Source organism: Vipera ursinii, assembly GCF_947247035.1.
Source record: "Vipera ursinii genome assembly, chromosome: 5".
Lineage (NCBI taxonomy): Eukaryota > Metazoa > Chordata > Lepidosauria > Squamata > Viperidae > Vipera > Vipera ursinii.
The window spans coordinates 42,405,123-42,429,749 of record NC_139518.1 but is presented as its reverse complement, the minus strand read 5'-3'; the positions used below and the strand labels follow the sequence as shown (position 1 = coordinate 42,429,749).

Here is a 24,627-nt window from a genome sequence, read left to right as displayed (position 1 = left end):
AAATTATCCGTCAGTTATCCTTGCTTCCCCATTACCTTGAAATACATTTTTCCCTTTAACATCTTTCTCTCAGTGAAAAAAAATAAACTGAAAAAAAAGTTGGATTTAAGCAAAACAACAATCCAGAACATACCTCCAAATGAATTGCGAAGTACTAATAGAAAAAAAAGTAGGGACATGTAGGAATGGTCTTCACAGTCTTCATATTTGGATATTACTTAATCTATGTAGGCAGATTTCAAGCATGCAATGCATGCAAAGAGATCTAAAAATATTTCTGAGGTGGAAAAAAAATCAACAAAACAATTGAATGAATGAACCTTTATTATCAAAGTACAACATGTTTACAGTGAGATTGGCTGAGCCTCCCTTTGTGCCCCCCCACTACAACTCACAGTGACAACAAACTCACCATCTTGTTACACCTTGTGAGCTAATTGCTAATTCCCCCAACAAAGTGGAATGAAGATCCAAAAGCAAGAATAGAAAAACTTAGCTGACCACAGGAAACATTTGGAAGCTGTTATTTTTGCCCAAGGTTGTATTATAAAGGATTGGAATGGTGTCCAAATTCCTACACTGCCATAATCATTGCTTTTGTTATTTTGAATATAGTATACAAGTTTATAAACAACATAAATATATGGGGGTTTTTTTCCTATCAGACAGAGGCTGTATTAGCCTCTTTTCATTTTGGAGTGCAACTATACATCCTCATTCAGCAATAATGGGAAATCAGTTCATCAGATATAGTGGGTTTTTATTGAGCTTTTCCAATGATTTTGGATGTACTCTACACTTAGAACTTTTAGTATGTAGTAATACAGTATATAAAATAACATTCAACCCTACATTGATCTTATATTCATTAATCCCTATATTATTGGAGACCAATATAATATTATAAAATATTTGAATTTAAAAGAAGTTTAAAAATAATTTTATAAATTCAAATCATACCACATTATATCATTTGATTAGACTGATTAGAAAAAGAACAATATTTTACAATAGTTCCCTAAATTTTGAACACCTATTTACATTTGCGATTGTTTATTACATTTTAATAATGAAAGATTTTACTTGGGAATAAAGTTTTATGTAATTTGAAAATTTACAAACTTGTTTAAAGCTTTTTAAAACACCAGTGAAGCTTTTTCAGAGAAATTTGCTAATTCTGAATTTGGTTAGATTTTAATTCCTGTCATTGTTGGGCGAAACATTAACTAATTGATTTTGCACTATTAAAAGGTCATGGTGCTGATGTCAAATGCGTTGACTGGCATCCAACAAAGGGGTTGGTGGTTTCTGGAAGTAAAGATAGCCAGCAGCCAATCAAATTCTGGGATCCAAAGACTGGCCAAAGCCTGGCTACCTTGTAAGTGTAGTTGTCTAATATTTTTGTCCTTTTAACTATGTACATTTCTTCAAATTCTTTGGATAAAAAGTGTGGTACAATGCAGTCATAAATGTTTAATGTCCCTCCTGATCTTACCTTCAGTAAATTACCAGTCTAATATTGCTCTTTGCTCTTGTAGCCTGATTTTTAATATAGACTGACTTTATAATAGATAGAGAAAAATAAGGCATTGGAAGTCTATGATCTGATTTTCCATCTCGATAAAGGAGGAGGATGGGATTACATTGGGACAAAGGTACTGAAAGGAAATTAATCTTTTTCTCCATCCCATTTTCTCAATATTCTATTTCTCATCCACTTGCTAGCTGATATATATGGAAAATACACTTGAAAATTTTGCTAAGGGTGGGCTTGCATTGGAAAATATGAGAGAGAGGGATTAATCCCTATTTCCTAAGCTCTATGGTCCCAACACAATCCTGTCCCTTCCAGGCTTATTTTTGAAAAAAAAAAAGTAAAAACCTCTCAGGAGCTTATTAGCACTTCTTAACTTCTGTGTCCCTTTTATGGCTGTGTGGAAAGAGTATGCTAAGGATGCTTGAATCAATCATCTGCTATTAAAAACGATGACAGCTATTAAAATAGTAATGTTTTATGGAAGCATTTATATTTGGGTTTTTCATCTGCTTACTGTGTATACCTTTTAGGAATTTTATCTCAGAAAGAAAGTTAATATGAGTTTCTACTTGCCCCTTTTCTGAGATTAGCAATTCTGACTTCTAGTAAAATAAAAATTGAGCTGTTTGAATTAAATGCTAAACTCTAAATGAAACTAATTACATTTTGAGGGTCTGTCAGTTTTGTGTAATTGTTACCATATTACAATCTATACTGTTATTCATTAATGCAATTTCTTCCAGACACGCTCATAAAAACACTGTGATGGAAGTGAAGCTGAATCTCAATGGCAATTGGCTGCTTACAGCATCTCGTGATCACCTTTGTAAACTTTTTGACATCAGAAATCTGAAAGAAGAACTACAGGTCTTCAGAGGTCATAAAAAAGAGGCCACAGGTTAAAGTTACTTTTCTGTTAGTTGTTTTTGCTTAAGTCCATCCTAAATCATCAGACTGATGCAACTGTAATTCTAATTCATATTTAGTATTTAATTTAATTCATAATTGTAATTCATATTTAATTCATAATTGTAATTCTAATTTATATGTTGTGAAATGTAATTGATGCTACAGTTTTGAATCATTTCACTTACCTCTGAGTAAAAAGAACATTGAACATTTAAACTCCAAGGCATACTGTGATATTTCTCTAAATTTCCATTATGCTCATTGCTAATCCTTAACCTTCCCAGTCCTTCCCACATGCTGATTCCTGTTCTCCATGTTGCGCATCAAATCTCAAGATAGATACTGTCATTTATGATCTAGCACTGTATTAGAAAACAGAAAACAAAAGTATATGCATTAATAGTGATTTTTTTTAATCGGTAATATAGCTGTGGCTTGGCATCCTGTTCATGAAGGTCTTTTTGCCAGCGGAGGATCTGATGGTTCTTTGCTGTTCTGGCATGTTGGGTAAGTATCTCATTCACCCATCAAATGTTAAACTGCAGTAGACATTCAGCATATTTTAATATAACTTTTTCAAGCTTCAGGATTCATGTTCCTAATTATTCTAAAAATCTAAGATAGCTTACAGTATTTGATTTTTGGTGTCATCAGGTGTTAGATAAATTTTTCTTGTAAATATTTCTATTTAACCTTGGTACACATGGAAAGAATGTAAATTATATGTACAGATTCTTTGAAAACTGAAAAATTAAAAAAAACAGAACTCATAATTGAATAAGCTTTTCATATTTTAAATCTGCAACAAGTGTTTGTATTCAACAGAAAAAGAACATGCATTGACCAAGATTAAGAAGTTGTATAGCAAATTTATTTGGAGGCTTGTTCCAAGATATTTTATTTATTTATTTAACTACTGTTTGTTATATGTTTCAGGGTTGAAAAGGAAGTGGGTGGTATGGAAATAGCCCATGAAGGAATGATTTGGAGCTTGGCTTGGCATCCTCTAGGACACATTCTGTGCTCAGGATCAAATGATCACACCAGGTATTTTGAGTGCAGTATGAGGTTTGGCACTCTTGATCCCAAGAACATTTCTCTCTTAATTAACAGCCATCATTATCATTATTGTTCTCTCTTTAATAAGAGATAAAAACAAGGCACATTTAATTTTATTAGTTTAGTGAAAAATAAAAATTAGAAAAAAATATAATTCATTTTGAATTATGGAGTCCCAGAGAAAAGGTAGCATACTTACACATATATGTTTGGAACAATTATTTTTTTATTAATTTTAGTAGAAATCATTCCATTTATACATCTACTGTAATTAGCTGCAAACATCTAATTATGACAATGTATATTTCTACTATAATTCAAAATAAAAAAATTAGATTTAAAGAAAACATTGTCGTCTACATTATTGTAATATCTGGGCCTCTTACCAGATTAATAAAACAAGAAAATAGCAGTTTCTCACAACACTCTCAGAAACAGTAAAGCAAATCCACATTTTTAGTATGTTTATTGAAGAATCTTATTTGCTCATGTTTAAATTTAGTCAAGTTTATTACAGGTTACCCGCAGCCTTGGTGGAGCAGTGGGCTAATGCCTCCTTAAGTAACACCAGCTGCCTGCAATTAGTGCAGGTTCGCATCCCACCAGGCTCAAGGTTGACTCAGCCTTCCATCCTTCCGAGGTAGGTAAAATGAGGACCCAGATTGTTGGGGGCAATTAAGCTGACTTTGTAATAATGCCGCTTGGGGCCCCCAAAAAAAGCCCTAATAAGCAGGCATATACATAGAATGAAGGCTACTGCTAAGCTTGTAAGCCGCCCTGAGTCTTCAGAGAAGGGCGGGATATAAATGGGATTAAAATAAAAATAAATAAATAAATCTGTTTTTCATTTCCCTGATAACATTCATACCTAAAGATAGTATATACATATTTTAATAAATTTATATTTTGGTATCTAAAGAAATGAGATGGCATAAATAACATCTAAGAAGATAGGAAACACATGAGATGGTGAACAAATTTCCACCATTTTTAAGTTGATTAAATATTTACTCCTCCTCCTAAGGAATATATATTTTCCATCTGCTCTGTGTACAAGTAACTGACCATCCAATTCCAGAAGCCATCATAGTCTGAAGTTGCAGAGTATAAAAATGTAGAAACTTGTTCCATTCCCATTGGTGTGCTTCTTGTCTTTTTCCCTGAAGGATAGCAATGACTCACCTGATGGCTAACCCTACCTCTGCAGCAGGAAAATACCTGACGGAGGAGGGGGAAGAGATTTAATCCTCATAACAGACAAAAGAGAACATATCATCATGTAGTTTTATTTTGACAGCAAATTCTGGACCCGGAATCGACCTGGAGATAAAATGCGAGACCGATATAACTTGAACTTACTTCCAGGAATGTCAGAAGATGGAGTAGAATATGGTAGTTATTTTTGGTCTATATAGCATATTATAATGGTTTACGGTAAAATTTGGATTTGGACTGCAAAAACTCAATTAAAATTCAAGTCCTTAATTGATATGGAAGAATCATTGGGTGATTTGGCACCACTTACTTTCAGTCCAGTTGTCATTGGATTGGATTGTTATTGTGGAGGGAAGGTGAAAGAAGGCCCATGGGATGGATACCTTGAGCTCCCAGGGAAAAGATGACATACGTGCATACATAAGGGCTGTACGGCAATTCAGATTCAGAAGGGAGCATGCATGATCACAGACCCAATATTTATTCCACTCTTGTCATCTTAGTCCATCCAACATAGAATCTTGAGTAGGAAACATGCATTTTTTTCAGTCTCTGTCTTGATACTGATGTTATAGGAAATAAATATTTTCAACATGTTCCAAGGCAAACATGTTTCACTTGATAATTGTATTTTTTCTTTCTAGATGACCTAGAACCCAATAGCCTTGCAGTGATTCCAGGGATGGGAATTCCTGAACAATTGAAACTAGCCATGGAACAGGAACAGATGGGTAAGAGAGAAATCATGCAGAAATAATACATTTTTGGAAATCCATTACTTGAAGACAGTGAAATACTGCTGCTGAATAAATATGGATGACATTGTATTGCCACATCTGAAAATGAAAATGATTTTTTCCCTGAATAATAGGAACTGGGGAAATTATTTCTTTATTTGTCATCTTATTTGGGTGGAAAAAATGTAAAATATAAAACTACAGAATTGACTGTTTCAACCTATTTTTGAAGGGAAAGATGAGACAAGTGAAATTGAAATGACTATCCCAGGATTAGACTGGGGTATGGAAGAGGTAATGCAAAAGGACCAAAAGAAAGTACCACAAAAAAAAGTTCCCTACGCAAAACCAATCCCTGCCCAGTTTCAACAGGTTAGTATACCTTAAATATTTTTATTGAAATGAATTTACTACATATGTACTTTACATGCAATATTACTGATTTAGATCAATTGTCATTAGGCCTTTAGCTTCTTATATGGACAAAATAAGGCAATGGATCTCAATTCTGAAACATTTTTCTGCCTACTTTGAAATTGTATATTTTTTAAAAAATCTTGCCTGCATTCTAAAGTATTTTATCTGTACAAAGTTTTCAGAACACACAAAATATGTGGCATACAGATATTTGACAAATGCAGACTATTTTGGATTAATGATTGTATCTGTATCCTGCCTTTTCTCTTGATAGATGAGACAGTACACATGGAGTGGGCTTCATTTGAATTTCACAAAGACAAGCTTGAAGCTGGGTCTCCCTGATCCAAGTCCAATTCCTTAATCCCTATTCCATTATCTCAAGTCCTAGGCCTCTTTGTATCTTATAATTGTAATTAAAATTTTAAAAGAGATTGACCAGAGTTTGAGAGATATGATAATTTTAAACAGTAAGAATCCACATTCTTCCTCTAACTTAAGGCTGACATAATTTGGATTTTGCCAGAATTCCCTCATCCCTCATCATCCTTAGCATGGTGCCAATTTTAGAGACCCAGATATAATTTCTGTAGCAAGTACAGCCTTTGCCGCTAGAAAATAAAAGAGGGAAAGTATTGCAAGATAAAATTTGTAAAGATTTGCTAATCTTTCTCTCTCTTTTTTAATTAAGGAGCCCCCAAATCACCAGAAGGCTGTAATATTTTATTGTCTTTCACTATTTTCTTCAGCATTCAGTAATACATATCTAATTTACTAATCTCAGTAGAATAAATAATATCAGTATTAGTATACCCAAAGCTTTAATTATTCTATTTAGGCTTGGATGCAGAATAAAGTTCCTATCCCTTCACCAGCTGAGCCTCTGAATGATCGAAAGGAAGATCTTAAATTAGAAGAGAAAAAGAAGACTCAAGCAGAGATAGAGCAAGAAATGGCAGCACTTCAGTACACTAATCCACAGCTTCTAGAGGTATGTAAAATAAAGTAAGATTAGTCATTAGAATTCCTCAAAACATATATATCATATTAAAGGAATTTGAAAACAGTAGTAAGGATACTGCTAGGATGTATTGTGTTATCTTTGGAAGTATAATACATATAATATTTAAGCTGAAGAAAACAGTTACTATTATTTTGAGTTGATTGGATGAGAAAGTGTCCAGAAATATAGAAAGAAGAAAAATAGAGTACTAAGCCATTAATACTTAATATATGGATAGTGCTCATTTATTGTATGTATAAATGAGTACTGTTCCTGGCAACTCCTTTTTGTTATGCTATAACATTGTAGTGTTCGGTCACATATTGTAATCGCTTGCCAGTCAGATTTCTTAATTTGTTCAGTTGAAGCAACAATTAAAAATAAAAACTACAAGTAGAAATAGCTGTTTCCATTTGTTCCTAACAATTTTAGGCATATGTGTTGTAACTACATTGCTTTTTTCCACAGCAACTGAAGATTGAGAGACTTGCACAGAAGCAAGCAGAACAAAGTCAACAGCAACCTCCTCCGGGAGGACCTGTTCATGGACCCCAACATTTTCCAGGACAAGGTCCAATGTCTCAGGTACCTCAAGGATTTCAGCAAGCCCATCCACCTCAGCAGATGCCAATGAATATGCCTCAGATTGGACCACCAGGGCCACAGGGACAGTTCAGGCCTCCAGGACCTCAAGGACAAATGGGACCTCAAGGTCTTTCTTTACACCAAGGAGGTGGTGGACCACAAGGGTTTGTTGGTCCTCAAGGACCTCCACAAGGACTTCCAAGACCTCAAGAACTTCATGGACATCAAGGAATGCAGAGACATCCTGGTCCTCATGGGCCCATGGGCCCTCCAGGTCCACCAGGTAATACTGGACCACAGGGTCACTTAGGCCCACAAGGACCACCTGGGCCTCAAGGTCACTTAGGTCAACAAGTTCCACCTGCACCACAAGGCCATTTAGGTCCTCAGGGGCCACCTGGTGGTCAGGGACCACCTGGCCCAAGGGGGATACAAGGACCCCATGGAGTACAGGGAGCTCAAGGGATGCAGGGTCCTGTGTCCCAAGGACCTTTGATGGGACTTAATCCAAGAGGCATGCAAGGTCCTCCAGGACGAGAGACTCAGGGTCCTGGCCCACAGGGGATGATGATGGGTCATCCACCACAAGAAATTAGAGGACCTCATGGTTTGTTGGGGCATGGCCCCCAGGAGCTCAGAGGTCCTCCACCTCAGGGTTCAATGATGGGACCTCTGCAGGAATTGCGTGGGCCACCAGGTACACAAGGACAACAAGGACCTCCACAAGCTAATATGGTAGCACCTCAAGGAAATATGCAAGGGCCACCTGGGCCTCAAGGACAACAGAATCCTTCAAGGGGGCCCCACCCTTCCCAGGGTCCTCCACCTTTCCAGCAACAGAAAACTCCTTTACTTGGTGATGGTCCTCGAGCCCCGTTTGGTCAGGTATGTGTGGGAGAGGTAGTTTTTCTTGCATAATAATCTTCAGGAAGAAAATTATATCAATTCAAAGTATATAATAAATGTATTCTATAAAGTAACTTAACTATCCGAGAGAGCAATGATTGGCTCATCAGGTCCAGTTGGAAACAGTGTATAAATATTGTTGTAACTTCAGTACTAATAAAGTTAACTGGAAATTAAGGGACATAGTTTAGGTTTCAAATCTCAAAATGTAGATTTTAATAATGGACTTGCAAAAATTCTGTTCAGGGGTATGTAAAAGCACATTGCTAAGGGAATTCCAAATAATATTTTGTCTCACTGACCATGACAATACAATTTGCTGTTTTAAGCATTAAGAAAAAGAGTTAAAGATCCAAAGGCTAGGAAAATCCAGAACTCTGTTCTTCAAGGGTTTTCTAATACAGGGCTTTTCAACTTTTTTACCCATTGTACCACTTTTAGGATATGGCAACATCTGAGTACCACCAGTTGCCTAGCAAAGTGTCAAAAACTTGATGACCAAAAAAAAAAGGAAAAAAGTGATGAAGTACAGGTAGTCCTCGACTTACAACAGTTCATTTAGTGACTGTTCGAAGTTACAATGACACTGAAAAAAGTGCCCCCCAATCCACAGCCGAGCAAGACACCGGCCTGCCCACCCAGCGGCGCTCTTCCTCCTGTCCAAGGTTTTCATTTTTCTGAGCATTTCTGTTGAGGATTGGCAGCGGGGGTGGGGTGGGGGGGGTATTTGGTTTTTATTCCCCCCCCTCTGCTGGGTGGTTGCAGCAGGTTTTGGTCACTTCACATGACCCTGAAACACTGTGACCATCATAAATATGAATCAGTTGCCAAGCATCTGAATGTAAAACACAAGACCCTGGAGATGCTGCAACATTCCAGCTGATCGGCGCTTCTTCTGGGCTCAGCAGAAGCACCAGGATCAGCGCCGAGCTCCAGCTGGAGCCTGGCACCGATCCTGGTGCTTCCGCTGAGCCCTGACAGCCCTGCAGCTCCAGCCATCTCTCGCTCAGGCTTGTGCGGTGCTGCCACCGGATCAGCTCATTCCCCTCTCCCACTACCACTTTTCTAGGATGGTCGCGTACCACCTGCTAGGTGCCAATGTACCACAGGTGGTACCTGTACCACTGGTTGAAAAGCCCTGTTCTAATACTTCAGTAATAATTGTTTAATTTATCTATGTCCAGATGAATCATTAGTATGTTTTTAAGCTTGTTCAGTACCGGTAGTCCTCAGTTAATGATGCTAATTGGGACCAGCAACTTTGTTGCTAAGCAATGCGATTGTAAAGTGCAGTGTCACATTACAGCAGTTGCAGCAGTTCCACTTGCCATCATTAGTTGAATCTGGCCTGGTTGCAGCATGGTCAAATGATCATCATTTGTTACTTTCTGCTGACTTCCCCTTTAACTTGGCTTGTTACGAGGCTGGAAGTGAAATAAATGTCAATCGTGTGACCATGAGACACTGCGACCAATGTTATTGCAAACCAGTTGCCAAGTGCCAATCACAGGACCATGGGGACATTGTGATGGCCCCAATTCCAAGGAACAGATGTAAATGCCCTTCTTCAGCATTATTGTAACTTCAAACAGTCACTGAACAAGGACTACCTATATTTGCATGTTGTTTGAAAAGCAGTACATTAAAAGCTTCTGTCATTTGAAAACAATATAGGACCTGGCATTTTTGTACTTTGTGTTATATACAGTATAGAAACATAGAAAACTGATGGCAAAAAAAGATCTAGTGGTCCATTGAGTCTGCCCTTTGTTTTCTTTTTTATTTCTTATTTTTATTTCTTATTTATTTTTATTTTATTATTTTTAATTTTTGTTGAAAGATGGAGTTCTGTTTATCCCAAGCATGTTTAAACTCAGTTGCTGATGATTGGTCCACTACCTCCACTGGAAATTGGATCCAAGCTTACACTATTCTTTCTGTGAAGTAAATACTGTCTGACATTACAGGTAGTCCTCAACTTACAACAGTTCCTTTAGTGACCATTCAAAGTTACAACAGCACTGGAAAAAAGGGACTTATGATCATTTTTCACACTTATGACTGTTGCAGCATCTCCATGGTCACATGATCAAAATTCAGACACTTGGCATCTGACTCATATTTATGACAGTTGCTTTGTCGCAGGGTCACATGATTGCCTTTTGTGTCCTCCTGACAAGTAAAATCAAAGGGAAAACCAGATTCACTTAACAACCATGTTATTAACAACTGTGGTGATTAACTTAGCAACTGTGGCAAGAAAGATTGTAAAATGGGCAAAATTCACTTAACAACTGTCTTGCTTAGCAATAGAAATTTTGGGCTCAATTGTGGTCTTAAGTTGAGGACTACCTGTACTTTTGAACTTAAGTCTCATGGATGTCTCTGATATTACGTTAAATTCCGAGGTAGGTAAAATGAGGACCCAGATTGTTGGGGGCAATTAAGCTGACTTTGTAATAATGCCGCTTGGGGTGTGTGTGAAAAGCCCTAATAAGCAGGCATATACATAGAATGAAGGCTACTGCTAAGCTTGTAAGCCGCCCTGAGTCTTCGGAGAAGGGCGGGATATAAATGGATTTTTTTTAAAAAAATTATTAAATCAATTTTAGGATTTGTTCATCTTATTTGATTACTTGGACAGGCCTGTACAACTTGTGGAGGGGAAAGGGACACATTGATAAATTAAAAACTATCACAGGCTGCAAAAAAAAAAAAAATACCTAGCACACTGGCCAGCTGTTTGATGGCTAGTGGAGCTGGCAATTATTATGTTACTTATTGGTGGTGCTTGGCAGTGATCTTTGGGGGCAGGTGTTAATTTATTGACTTCTTCAAAAAGTGATGCTGTGCAGCACAAGGCTGCTTGGCTTGTTGTACAGGCCAGCTCTAAAATGATGTACTGCTTGAGAATCATATTACCTTGTTGCATTATTCAAAAACAAGAAAAATAACTTCTTTATTGTGACAATATTTATTTACACAAATCCATATAGAATTAGGCAGTAGTGCTTATGGTGCTTATAAAATAGCATATATAAGTTAAAATTCTTGTTTCATTTCATCTCACTTAAATTAAACTTACAGGAAGGACAGAATCCTGGTCCTCCACCATTGATACCAGGATTGGGGCAGCATGGAGGACCAGGTCGTCATGGCCCTCACAACCAAGGACCTGTTTCTAGTAAAGGTAATGAAACACATGGTTGGATCAGAATGGATGACCAAAGCATTTCTAAAGTCTTATAGTAGGTGGAAGTAAATGACCTAGATTGTTCATATAATTTACAAAACCATGAAAAATAATATATTAGTGCTTCTTGTGTGTATTCAAGGATATTCAAACATATAATAATTTTAATTGTGACCAGAAGTGTAGCAAATCTAATGATGCAAATACTTAAATTAGTGTTTCAGCTAACTAGCTGTAAGCAATAGTTGAACAGCAGGATTATGAATGAAATTGTCTTCTGGAAAGGCTCTGATAAACTTTTATTTTAATATCTCAATTACAACACATAATAAATGATGATAGGACAGTAAGGTAACCAATAGAATGAAATAAATGAATATGCTGTAAGATACGTTTAAAGAAAAGTATTCCCATTATTTCAGTAAAAGATGTGTGTGATTCTAACTCAGGTAGCTTAATTGGTCATATAACATGCATTGTAGCAGAAGTTTAATTGGGAATTGTGATTCCCTGGGGGTTTGGGAGCAAAGGTGAGCATGGTTCTAGGTGGCCTTCACTGAGCTGATTGCATTAGAGTCTAATAGGTGTCTTGGATGCAGTCTCAAAACAACTGGAGCACCACTTGAACACCATATGCATTGACAAATTCATCAGTCAATTGCTAAAGGCAGCTTTATTTTTTATCATACACACACACACACTTTATGAGATTTTGAGAAACAGACAGAATCATATGTAGCTTTTTGTCAACCCTTCAAAGCAGTCCAAAACAGAAAACCAAAATCATAAATACTAATGCACTTCTATTGCAAGGTTGTCATAACAGAATCTTGCAAGTCTGAAAGTGCTCCCACTTTTCATTCCTGGAAACGAGGGAGGGTTAGTTCTGAGATACTTTCTCAAATTACATTTCTGATGTGGTATCAGATTTTATTAATCAGACTATTGTCTAGGCCAGGGGTCTCGGTACCAAGCCATGGCCTTTTGGCCACTGGGCTGCAGGAATGACTGGTGAGCGCGCACATGTGCGTGCACCCCGACTTGGCTAGCACTGCCGTGCAGGTGCTAGCGGCCCCATTTGCACATGGGGGCATTAGGTCTGTCACCAGCATCACACAGGCACTAGCAGCCCACTAGTGCATGTGCGCGAGCGCTTGCACTGCTGTGTGTGTGCCTGTTTGTGCATGTGCACGCATACACACATTTCCCTGCTTCTCCTTTTCCCTCCGGGCCACCAACCCAGAAAGGTTGGGGAGCTCGGGTCTAGGCTGCAGTTCTTCCTCCTGTCTCAAGGTTATTCTCCTCCTATTACACTTGCCTTTAATAGCTGAAAGTTTTTTCATAAAACTGCAAAAATACATGTTTAGTGGATTAAAAAAATATTTCAGATATTTCTCATTTATTTTTAAGGTGATTCGCGTGGTCCACCAAACCATCAAGTTGGCCCACTCTCAGAAAGGCGACATGACCAGAATAGTGGTGGCCCAGATCATGGTCCTGAAAGAGGTCCCTTCCGAGGTGGTCAAGAATGGAATGATGGTAGAGACAGTAGGGGTATGCAAGACAGGAGGGCGCCTCATTCAGATTTCCATGATGACTTTGATCGAACAGATGAATTTCGTGAAGACTTTCATCCAGACAAGCGATTTGGGCACCGTTTACGTGAATTTGAGGGAAGAGGAGGTCCACCTCAAGAAGAGAAATGGAGAAGAAGCGGTCCAGGCCCTCCTTTCCTTCCTGATCACAGGGAATTCAATGAAGGAGATAGTAGGGGTCCAAACCGTGGACCTCCTGGGTCATGGGATGGACGGAGAACTTCAGATGAGCGATTCTCTCATGATCCAGAGGAAACAAGATATCGAGGAAGAAGAGATGAAAAGTAAGAATTCTAATAATTTTATTAGTTGAAAATTAGGCAAAGTATTCTTTCTTGTTTCATATTTAAAGAAAAGTATTTAATTCTAATAATAAATCAGCTAATTTAAATATTTGTACATATTTAAATTCCTGTGCATGTGTCTTATCAGATCCTTATTAAAACAAAGTTATAAAAATGCTTTTCTATAGCACTTATATCTTAGTACTTATCTCTAGACATCAAATAAAGGAAGTGGGAAACAGATTTATTAGGAATACAGATCAGTCCCTTTGGGTAGAATGCAAAGAACTATTTCAACTTAGAGGCCTAACAATCAGACCTTTAATCCAGAGCTTTTCAACTTTTTCACCCATTGTACCACTTTTAGGATATGGCAACATCTGAGTACCACCAGTTGCTTAGCAAAGTGTCAAAAACTTTATCACCAAAAAAAAAGGAAAAAAGTGATGAAGTACAGGTAGTCCTCGACTTACAACAGTTTGTTTAGTGACTGTTCGCAATTACAATGACACTGAAAAAAGTACCCCCCAATCCACAGCCGAGCAAGACACCTGCCTGCCCACCAGGCGGCGCTCTTCCTCCTGTCCAAGGTTTTCATTGTTGTGAGCATTTATGTTGAGGAATGGCAGTGGGGGTGGGGTCGGGGATGTTTGGTTTTTATTCCCCCCCTCTGCTGGGTGGTTGCAGCAGGTTTTGGTCACTTCACATGACCCTGGGACACTGTGACCATCATAAATATGAATCAGTTGCCAAGCATCTGAATGTAAAACACAAGACCCTGGAGATGCTGCAACATTCCAGCTGATCGGCGCTTCTTCTGGGCTCAGCAGAAGCACAAGGATCAGCGCCAAGCTCCAGCTGGAGCCTGTCACTGATCCTGGTGCTTCCACTCAGCCCTGACAGCCCTGCAGCTCCAGCCATCTCTCGCTCAGGCTTGTGTGGTGCTGCCGCCAGATCAGCTCATTCCCCTCTCCCACTACCACTTTTCTAGGATGGTTGCGTGCCACCTGCTAGGTGCCAATGTACCACAGGTGGTACCCATACCACTGGTTGAAAAGCCCTGCTTTAATCTGTGACCCTCCTCCCTTTCTCTGCTAATGAAGTTGTACCAGCTGAATTTTGTAGAGTTCATAGTGAAAAATTTTTCACTCACTCAAGTCTCACGAAGCTGAGTATTCAAAAATTCACTTCTCTCTATATATACAACAATTTTATTGATATAAACAAGGTATGGTTGGCATCAATGATACCTTGCTAATTTTGAATCTGGTTTGCAGTTTGGTTGCCATTAATTGTCAACAGATAACCCACTATAATTCTTATCTGTAATTTGCTTTTTTTATTAATCAGTCATAATACTAAACCATTTTTTCCTAATAGGCAGTGTGGTACCACAGTGGCCTTTCTTGTGATAATGAATGTCAGAGGCTAATAAAACTGCAGTTAAGACAGAGAAAACGGGAACATAATACAAATGGGAGTTTGAATGTTCACAAATTTGAATCCATTTTCATTAAGTTCTTTGCTGTAAATAGAAATAAGTTTGTCCCCTTTCCACCATGGATAGATTAACACTTTGTCCAGTGTTTTCAAACTCAATGAGTACTTCATGAGTTTTATATCATATATGAATGTATTCAATTTGATTAGTTAATTAATTGGAACTCATATGAGCAAACACATTTGTTGTTGCAAAGTCACTTTGTGACTTTAACAAAAGTTCTGATTTTTGTCAAAGAATATAAGTAAATAGTTGTTAATATCTACATTTGATTTTAGTCAAAAGGCTGAGAAGCCTTTCCAGTTTAATAATGTCATTCTGTGTAACAATTGTAGTGTGTCAAAGTTTATTTTGTAAAGAAATTAAAATTTTAATTGAACATAATCGTGACAGCATGAACTCCTACATAATGTAATATTCCTACTTTGTTTGCTGAAGCTTTAGGAGAGGCACACCCTCAAGGCATGAAAGCCGAGGACCAAGAGGAAGAGACAGTTTTCCTGGACCTGATGATTTTGTGCCAGAAGAAAATTTTGACTCGTCAGAGGAAAATGCAAGGGGAAGAGATCACGGTGGTCGGGGAAGAGGTCGGGGTACTCCAAGAGGTATAGTTCATGTTCAGTTGAAAATAAAATGTGATACGGTCCACATTATTCTAAGCCTTTTTTGTACTTTGTATTACAGTACTGTGCACTGTAATATCCCATATGGTTTTTTTTTAATGTAGGAGGACGAAAAGGTCTCCTTCCCACTCCAGATGAATTTCCTCATTTTGAAGGCCGAATGGATGCAAATCGAGAACCAGGTGAAAATTTTAAATTTCTGCTAGAGTTGAGCACTATTGAATACTAGTGTTCATGCAGTATTTTCCACTTGCTTGGAAGTAATGCTGTTTTCACATACTTGATTTGAAAGACAAATGCTATGCTATATCTCTTGCCTCCTTTCACTTACCAAAAGCTAGGCAGTCTGCTTAGATCATTCTAAAAAAATTCTACCATGCACCTTCAAGTTCTGCTTCAGCTTTCCATAGAGCTATCAGTCATTTGAGTTTACTTTTAAAAAGTTAAACAATATGTTTTATTTCACTCTGTCTCTTTTGACATCCGAATAGCTTGCTTTCCCTGTACTTTGAGTCATAAAGACAAGAAATATATTTCACTTTATTGTTTCTCTTATGACTTTTTGAAAGACCAATCACCAATTATAAAGTGTTAGGTTTCAGTAATTATAGTTAAACAAGGATCAAGCCTTCGTGTTATTGTTCACATAGACTCCCCTTTCTGAATGACCCACAGAACTTCTGATAACACTGGTAGTATACCAATATTCATAAAAAGTGAAAGGGAGCAAATATTCTTTCAAATAATTGTGTGCATGTGTAATTAAGAGTTGATAATAAATGATAATATCTAATTGAAAGGAGTTTAAGGCATGCATCTCTGTCACACTGGGTTTGGTTTTGGTTTTAACAAAAAAGAGTTTACAGAAAAATTTCTACTATGAAATTATTTACTTGGACTAAATTTCTCACCTCATTGTCTTTTGTCATGATCAGGTCCCCGCCAAGATCATCCTTCTCACGATGGACATTCTCCTGCAAATCGAGAACGTTCCTCCTCACTGCAAGGAATGGATATGGCCTCACTACCACCCCGCAAACGTCCTTGGCATGATGGACCAGGAACCTCTGACCACAGGGAAATGGAAATGCAAGCCGGGCATCCAGAGGAGAGAGGAAAAGGTAAATTACAATTCTTTGAGAGATTGAGTAGTATCGTATATAGTCCAACATATAATATCTCAGCTTATCCATGAGTATATATAGCAAATGGCAATTGAGAAATGCTGGGAATGAGAGCTAGTTTGGTCTAGTAATTAAGGCACCAGGGTAGAAATCAATTTACCATGAGTTCAAGTCCTGCTTGGCCATGAAAGCCAGCTAGATAAAGTTAGACCTGTCACTCTCCCAATCCAACCCACCTTACAAGGTTGTTGTTGTGGGGAAAATAGAACAAGGAAGGTATATTGAATATGTTCACCACTTTGAGTTATTTGTAAAAAAATAAGGGGACATAAAAAATAAAATAAAAATGAATCTTAATAAAATATTTTAAAACGTAACTATTTTCTTTTAAAAAATTAAATCCATATGTAAAAGTTTGGGACTGCAAAACAATTTATTCTTACCATTTCACTCCAATTTAGGCTTATCTAAATAAATGAAAGTAAATTATATTTAATTATTTCAGAAACTATCTCTCAGGGGTTCCCTAGGATTGATGCAGTGACCAAATAAAAACCTTGTTACTGTAATCTGCTTCTGTGTCACTTTTTGTTCCTATTCCTTCATTGCTTAACCTCTATTTTTCCTCTGAAAGTATTTACTTTTGAGACTGAGAATATAAAAATAAGAGTCATTCCCCACAAAATAATAGATTTCATACTGATCCATAATAAATATATTAAAAATTGGTAAAGCCAAAAAATTCCCGTTTATCTCATACAGATAACATTACCTGGAAAATTAAAACCCTGAAACTACCCAGTCTAACTGCCATATATATAGTTTATTATAAATTAAATGTAGCATTAAAAGGGGAGGGGGGATCTCCCTAGCATCACTGTTGCACCACACTGAAGAAGCAGGTGTTTATAGCAGTTTCCTTGGTTCTTCATACTGTGCTAGAAATAATAACGGAAGGGCTGGTGAAAATAAAATATTGAGGGACATTCAAATGAAAAGCTAAGACAGGTGATGCTACCCATGCTGGCCATTAGTTTGAAAGATGCCATTGAATAGTATACATCTTCTTTAATTTCCAAAGACTGTGATCTGACAAGGCATGTTGTACATCTTTCTTAAATAGCTACAAATTCTAAATATATTTATTAGCCAGTACAGTAGCAGAACTGTATAAATAACTTTTTAAAAAAATTTTCTCTCTGTCTCTCATTTAAATACACAAAGATTCTGGGATGGTAGCGTGTAAAAAACTGAGATGACATTCTTTGTATTTTCTATCAGAAAGATAACAATAACATGAACTAATTTCAGTTTGCCCTTTTTTATTGTAGGACGTGGAAAATCGGGACTTTCACAGAGAATGTCAAAATCTGGAAGATCCAGTTCTTTGGATGGAGAGCACCATGATGGATATCATAGAGAAGAATTTGGAGGACCCCCAGGAAACAATCCTTCTAGAGGAGGAAGAAGTGGGAGTAACTGGGGAAGAGGAAGTAACATGAACTCAAGCCAGTCAAGGCGAGGAGGTTCTAGAGGTGGAGGAAGGGGTCGATAGAAGTAGACATGACTGGGGGGAAAACCCAGTCTTTCCACTTGTTGCAGAATCATTGCAAAAATAATTCTGCAATCCTACAAACATGGACTCTAGATGGAGATAAGTGATTGTTCATTAGTTCCTAAGGTCTTTTCCAACATTAAATACCAGCTAATAATACCATCACAACAATCTTTGTTTCATTTCCACGCCATCCCAATTCCTTGCCATATCCATATTTCTTAAATTGATATCTGAAGATAAAGCTGGGTGTTTTTGTTTTTCTTTTTAGTGATGTGAGATATGGAACACATCCAGATTTCAGTTCATGTCAAGAACTTGTTTCTATATGTACAGTTGTCAGGAAAAGTTAAGTTGTTTTTGTATGAATACAGAATGCAATTTGTCCCAAAATTAACAAGAGTGTGTGATTTTTCTATACACGTTTTCACATATCATAGAGGAACCATCTCCTAAAATTTCTATGGACATTTTCTGTACTGGATACATGCACTGCCACAGAACTAGCTATCAGCTACTTACACACAGTTTTTAAGCCTCACATGTTCAGTTAGCATGTTATAAAAATATATAAATGAAAATCACTTTTGTTAATTACTAGGAATGTCTTTCCCTTCCGTAACCAGAACGAGCAGAAGAGTTTCATGTACAGATTCCCTGAGTACTTCTTGGTCCATAGAGTGAGATATTTGTATATGGTACAATAAGGACATATAGTTAAAACATATGAACATTGTTCTGTGATCTGATAATTAATGATCAATTCTGATTTATTCAGAAAAACACCCCAATATTATGCCAGCTGACCACTTTGAAATGCAGTGGAAGACCTCAAATAAGAAAGAAATGTTAGCTAATCCCTAATGAAAACCCTTTGAAGAATCTGAATGGGCTTCTAAACTGAAGACTTGAATTTGTTGTTTCTGAAGCTATAATTTAACCAAACCATTTAATATTTTTTTAAAAAAATAGATGAACATAGCTTCAGAAATATCAAGAAAGAATACCTAACTATAGTCTGAATTTCTAGACATAACCTAAAAAAAGCCTTTACATATTTTCCATATTTTTCTTAAAGGTGTAAGTACCGTTTCTTTCCATTATAGTATTGTATCTGTTTTACATTTATTTTACAATAAAATGTCCTCAGTTGAGATGTTTATTATCCAGTATTCTGATTCTGAGACAGTTTAAGCTTTATTTATCAAAAGTTGGTTTTACACATCACAATATGTTTTGTTTTGTTTTGCTTACCATGATGTGCGAATCCATCATGATTTGGCATAAAAACAAGGCAGATAACTAGCCTAATATATATGATAGGATTTATTATAAAATGTGTAAACAATTGCAGCCTAGAAATTTCTATATATTATGTACATAGATATTGAGCCATTAAAAGATCAATGTGATTTAGGTAAGAGGAATTTAAAATATTTTAGGGTCAGCTGTACAGTAAGCCAACCAACTTATTCAAAACACAATGAACAAGGCAATCATGCTCATTAGAAGTATGCAAAACAGGCATATTTCTTCATTTTTTGCAAGTCATAACAGTCACAAAATCAAAACAATCTTTGGTACCTCACACCACTTATTAGTTACACAGTTAAAGAAAAGTGAATTAAACCACCTTGTAAAGGACTTTTACATGTTTTTCTATGAGAAAAATGACAAATTATATAAGTTTGTATAGAACAAGTACATATGATGTACAGATATCTCTCCATTTTTGGTAGATAAATTATAAAGCATATTCTATTTTGAATATTTTTGACTTTTCCTTACCAAGTAGAGGACATCAATTAGCTTTGGGAATACCTATTCCTGTTCAGAAGTTAATTTGTCTCACTGCTGTAATGACAAATTCACCAGGATAAACTGCATTAATTTAAACAGAGTAGTTCTGTTTAAAATTAGGATCTAATTTTCTTTTCACTTAAAGTAAGGAGTGAATAAGCACAAACTAATAAAAAAGCAGGATGGTACCTTTTTTTAAACTTGTTTTCCCATTTTCACTGTAAAGTCTTAAATTCTGGGGTCTAGGCTAGGGCAACTCACTGGCCAACATGCTGCCACCTCATCTGCACTCAACTCCACAGAGCCAACTTATCATGGGGACAATGCATGGTGAGCAGCCGGAGGGAGAGCCGGGTGACCAGGTGGGTAGAGCATGGTGGGGCAGGTGGAGGGGAGCTGGCAGCCAAGGTCTTCCCATTTTGATACCCCCTGCTGCTGCCACCTTGGAAGTGGCTCCAAGCCTGGTTTGGCAGTGGCAGTTTCTAACACAGTGCGGTAGCAGCTGAGCTCAGCATGGCAGTGTGTGTGTGAGTATGGGAAGCTCCCAACCACTGCCGCCTCCCCACTGGCTGCCCTGATGGTTCTGAGCTCTTCCTAGCTGCTCACTTGGCTCTCCCTCTGGCTGCCAGCCAGACAACTGTGACAGAGTTGTCACCACCGATAGTTGACTATGTGGAGTTTTCTTCCTGTGGCAAGTTTTGTTTTTCAAATTTATTTCATAGATATAAAATCTATTTTCATTCCAATGTATGAATCCAAGATCAAATTCAATATTAAGAAAATATAGAAAATAGTAAAAGTACATCATTTTAAATAAATTGATAAATCCCAAGGGTTGAATATCACAGGAAAGTGGTTATCTTCCTATGTGCAGGAATTTAAATAGTGAATGAAAAAATGTAATTAGTAAATTGGTAATTTGGCACAACATACTTCCATGTTCTTTGAACGCAACATAAAAAGTAAAAATCCATCACATTTTAAACATTCCATTTAAAGTTTTTAAAATAACATTTTCCCCCATATGTCACACTAGGGAATAGAACAGCCTTTCTGAACTGAGTTCTACCAAACTCTTAAGGTTGAAGTTGTAACAGTTCTGTGAGAGACTAACTTAATTTTAAAAAAAGAAATCACACAAGCATTTGTAATAATGGGAATTTTTATGTCACAACTCAGCTGCTGACCTGCCAGTTTGCTGTTGTAAAAGTTGTAAAATTGGATTGTACAGGTTAGAAGTGAATTGTATTGTGCTGGTTTTGCATTTTTTATCATTTTTATACAGGGGTTCCTTGAGACTATTTCAAGAGTTCTTCCAAAATAAAAAAATTGAGAAAAGCTGAAATAGAATAATATACTCCAAGTCTGTAGACTAATTTATATAGTAAAAATACATTTAGCTTGCAATCCTATAGTCACTTTTGGGGGGCATAAGCAGCCTCACTTAAGTTTAAATAGAAAGGACTGCAAAGTTTCATTTTATTGAACTTCTGAAACTTCAAATAATTGCATGAAAATTTGTTCCACATTTAAATATTTAGCAGCTTTTGGATTTACAACTATTTTCTATTGCATGATATATGCTAACACAAATCACTGACTCAAACACCAATTTAAATTAAAAATTACCATTTTATTAATCTGTAACTCACTATTTGATCCCTTCTTAATGCACGAATGTGGAAGTGCCACTAGATTTAGCAAGACTTGTTTTTGACTAAATTGTCTAGGGTGGAGGTCTGTAGATTTTGGGGGGGCTTAAATATAAGCATTTGCTTTCAAGTTAACAAAACATCTATGACAGACCTTTCTTATTCAATAATAGACAATTGGACAGTTATTGCATGTATTTAACATGTTAGAAATTATTTTATAGAATGCTAGTTTATTAAGCATTTGAGTTTGACTTTTAAACATACTTCCCTACATTTAATGCTTTTGACTTCAGAGAACACAACACATAAGAGGTATGCTTTACGAGCTACAATATGAAGTACATTTGCACTGCAAAATTGTGACACCAACCCTGAATTTATGTAGTTTGTAAATGTAGTAGCAAGGCAAACTGGGTTGTTCTTACACTTGTAATGCGGGACAATTAAAGCAAAATAATTCATAGATTCCTCTGGGTCCATTTCTCCTGCTGATTGTCCCTCAGGGGAAAAAAAACAATCACTTGCCCTAATTTGGATTTGGGGCAAATTTTTTAGGTAACCAGATCCAGGCTCAGTCCAGACCTAGGAGAGGGCTGGTAGGAAAGCAAGAGAGGAGTCTCCTGCTCCTGCTGATGTTGTGCTGGCAGTGGATTTAAAGAGTTCAGAGGCTGCTCAGTGGGCAACCCTCTCCCACATGCAGACAATATGTGCCTGGAACAAAAGTTTGGTGTATCTTTCAAGTTCCCCAAAAGATAGGTCACAGGCACCAAGATGTTTTGTACCTCTGACTAGCCCATCAGTAACCTCTGACTATCATTCTAGCACTCTTGAAAGATGTGAAGAGGGAAGAACTACATGAGAAACAAGAAATAAAGCAAAGTGAGAGACAGCATGAGGGAGAGACAGTTGATACTAGTGTTTTTTTTCTTCAAAGGGGCTGTTCAGAAATACGGGTGCAAAAGCATTGTTGGAATGCAGAAGAGTAGCATAAAGTAAAGGGGATGGGAATGATCAACAAGGCAAAACTCCTGAGAAATGGGATTCCAGAACATATACAGAAAACCTCTTCATGTATATGGCTTCACATGCTAATTTCACCATACAGATGTTAAAAGAACACATTTTTAACAAATTATATACTTAGCCTCATCTAACCCAAGTCTGTTCTGCAGTTCAGGACAAAATGGCCAAAAGGGCAGTACCTCTGACTGGAATGGAGAAGTCGTAATCACAGCAGTCCAAAGGCTAATAGCACCATCAATTAAATTGTTGACAAAGCATCCTAATCACATCCACCCCAAAATTGTGTCAGAAGAGGGCAAACACTTCAATAACGAATAAGTAAAGGGAATGTTAAGCTGTCTCTCCTATATAGCCCGAGAGTGAGAGAAATCGTGAGACTGTACATTTTAAAAATGGTTAATGGGGCACGTTTCTGCAATGGCTGGATGAACACACAAGACTCTACAAAACCTTCGGCTCCTTCTACCTCCCAGTGTAGGTAGTTCAGTTTTAAGTCGCATCTTTTATTTTACTAGTACTTCTTAGGAGTCAAACAGCCACAGCGAGGCAACTGAATTATCTCCTTGTCTTTTGTCTTCTGGCATTCACAAAGCAGACGCAGAAGAAACTCTCTATTCCAGGATTCCTGGGATTCAGCCTGCATATCCTGCTCTGCGCGTTACTTTGAAAAGCGGCCCGGGGTGCCTCCTGGCGGAGCAGTCTTCCCAAGTCTGGGAGCTGGACTTCCGACGACAGGTTAACTCACACTGGAAGAGCTTTTGAAACACTTCGTCGCACGAAGCTACCCAGGAAGCTGCTGACATAGCGCAACCCGGTAGTACCGCCAGGTAAGGAGGAAAAGAAGTAGGCGGCTCCGGCTCCCAGCTGGACCACAGCTCCCAGCACCGTGAGCAGCGTACTTCGGAGCCCGAGAGCGGCATACAGAGTTCCGCCCAGAGAGCCCAAATACAGGATGGCCAGGCCGCGCCGCTCAGGGTCGCCCAGAAAGCGACTCGGGCCCTGCAAGAAACCAGCGGCTCCCAACGCAAAGGCCGAGCCCAAAGACCAGAGCAGTGCAAACTTCCGGAGCAGCAGGAGCGAGCCATAAAGCGCGGCCAGGCCGAAACATAACGCAGCCAGCAGCAGACACACGGCACTTCCCACCAGTCTCTGCCAACGGGACACCCTTGTCGGTAGCCACGGATCCGGCTCCGGGTCGGCCGACGACGACGACGACGACCACGTTCCGGTGGCGGGGAAAGGGTTCATGCGCCGCAGCCAGACGCCCAAGCCCAAGCCAGTTTCTTCTGCCTCGTCCCGAGGCGGCGTCTGAGGAACGGACAAAACCGCCGAGCCACTGCCGCCGCCCTTGGACTGAGCTAAATATTCCTGCAGTTCTCGGTTCAGATCTGCCATCTTGGCGAGCGGTCTCGGGAACAGGCGGGAGGCGAAGACGGTGGATGAACGGGAAGGCTGCTCTTCGGCCCGGCGCTTCCGTAACGGTGGGACGCAGCCGCCTTCGCAAAGCGCCCCCTGCCCTGCTACGCAGGCGATTAGCCGCCTTGGTTTTGGTCTCTTTAAACTTCAAACACGTGATCCTTCGTTCAGGCAAGCGCTTGCGCGCCTTCGTACAAAGGTTCGGATGGGCGGAGAACGAATTTGCGCAGGTAGCCCCGCCCCCGCCACTCTCCCACTGCCTCGCGGGCGCTTGAACGAGAAGAGCATTTTCTAGACCAGCGTTTCCCAACCTTAGGAACTTGAAGATGCGTGGACTTCAACTCCCAGAATTCCCCAGCCAGCTATGCTGGCTGGGGAATTCTGGGAGTTGAAGTCCACGCATCTTCAAGTTCCTAAGGTTGGGAAACGCTGGTCTAGACGCCCTTTACCTCATCCTTCCGGCTTCAAAGCCATCAACTGCGCATTCGCA

At 38.3% G+C, this 24,627-nt stretch overlaps 2 protein-coding genes across 3 annotated transcripts in view; one reads left to right on the top strand and one right to left on the bottom strand.

Annotated features, from left to right (window-relative positions):
- WDR33 (WD repeat domain 33) overlaps window positions 1-18,643 on the top strand; it is a 66,657-nt gene extending 48,014 nt beyond the window's left edge. The window contains exons 8-22 of one of the 2 annotated variants that reach the window (XM_083364583.1): window positions 1,252-1,378; window positions 2,281-2,435; window positions 2,875-2,953; window positions 3,383-3,493; window positions 4,803-4,897; window positions 5,365-5,451; window positions 5,690-5,829; window positions 6,713-6,865; window positions 7,346-8,347; window positions 11,456-11,558; window positions 12,972-13,440; window positions 15,380-15,546; window positions 15,669-15,746; window positions 16,500-16,685; window positions 18,020-18,643. In XM_083364583.1, coding sequence (XP_083220709.1) covers window positions 1,252-1,378; window positions 2,281-2,435; window positions 2,875-2,953; window positions 3,383-3,493; window positions 4,803-4,897; window positions 5,365-5,451; window positions 5,690-5,829; window positions 6,713-6,865; window positions 7,346-8,347; window positions 11,456-11,558; window positions 12,972-13,440; window positions 15,380-15,546; window positions 15,669-15,746; window positions 16,500-16,685; window positions 18,020-18,243 — 3,176 coding nt within the window. In that variant the 3' untranslated portion in view covers window positions 18,244-18,643. Of the gene's footprint in view, window positions 1-1,251; window positions 1,379-2,280; window positions 2,436-2,874; window positions 2,954-3,382; window positions 3,494-4,802; window positions 4,898-5,364; window positions 5,452-5,689; window positions 5,830-6,712; window positions 6,866-7,345; window positions 8,348-11,455; window positions 11,559-12,971; window positions 13,441-15,379; window positions 15,547-15,668; window positions 15,747-16,499; window positions 16,686-18,019 lie in introns of those variants that run through there. The other variant, XR_014492741.1, reaches the window with a different exon arrangement.
- Window positions 18,644-19,406: 763 nt separating this feature from the next.
- SFT2D3 (SFT2 domain containing 3) lies at window positions 19,407-24,426 on the bottom strand. Its single transcript, XM_083364592.1, has one exon. The coding sequence runs from the start codon at window positions 24,114-24,116 to the stop codon at window positions 23,463-23,465; it is 654 nt and encodes a 217-aa protein (XP_083220718.1). The 5' UTR covers window positions 24,117-24,426; the 3' UTR covers window positions 19,407-23,462.
- Between the last annotated feature and the right edge of the window lie 201 nt (window positions 24,427-24,627).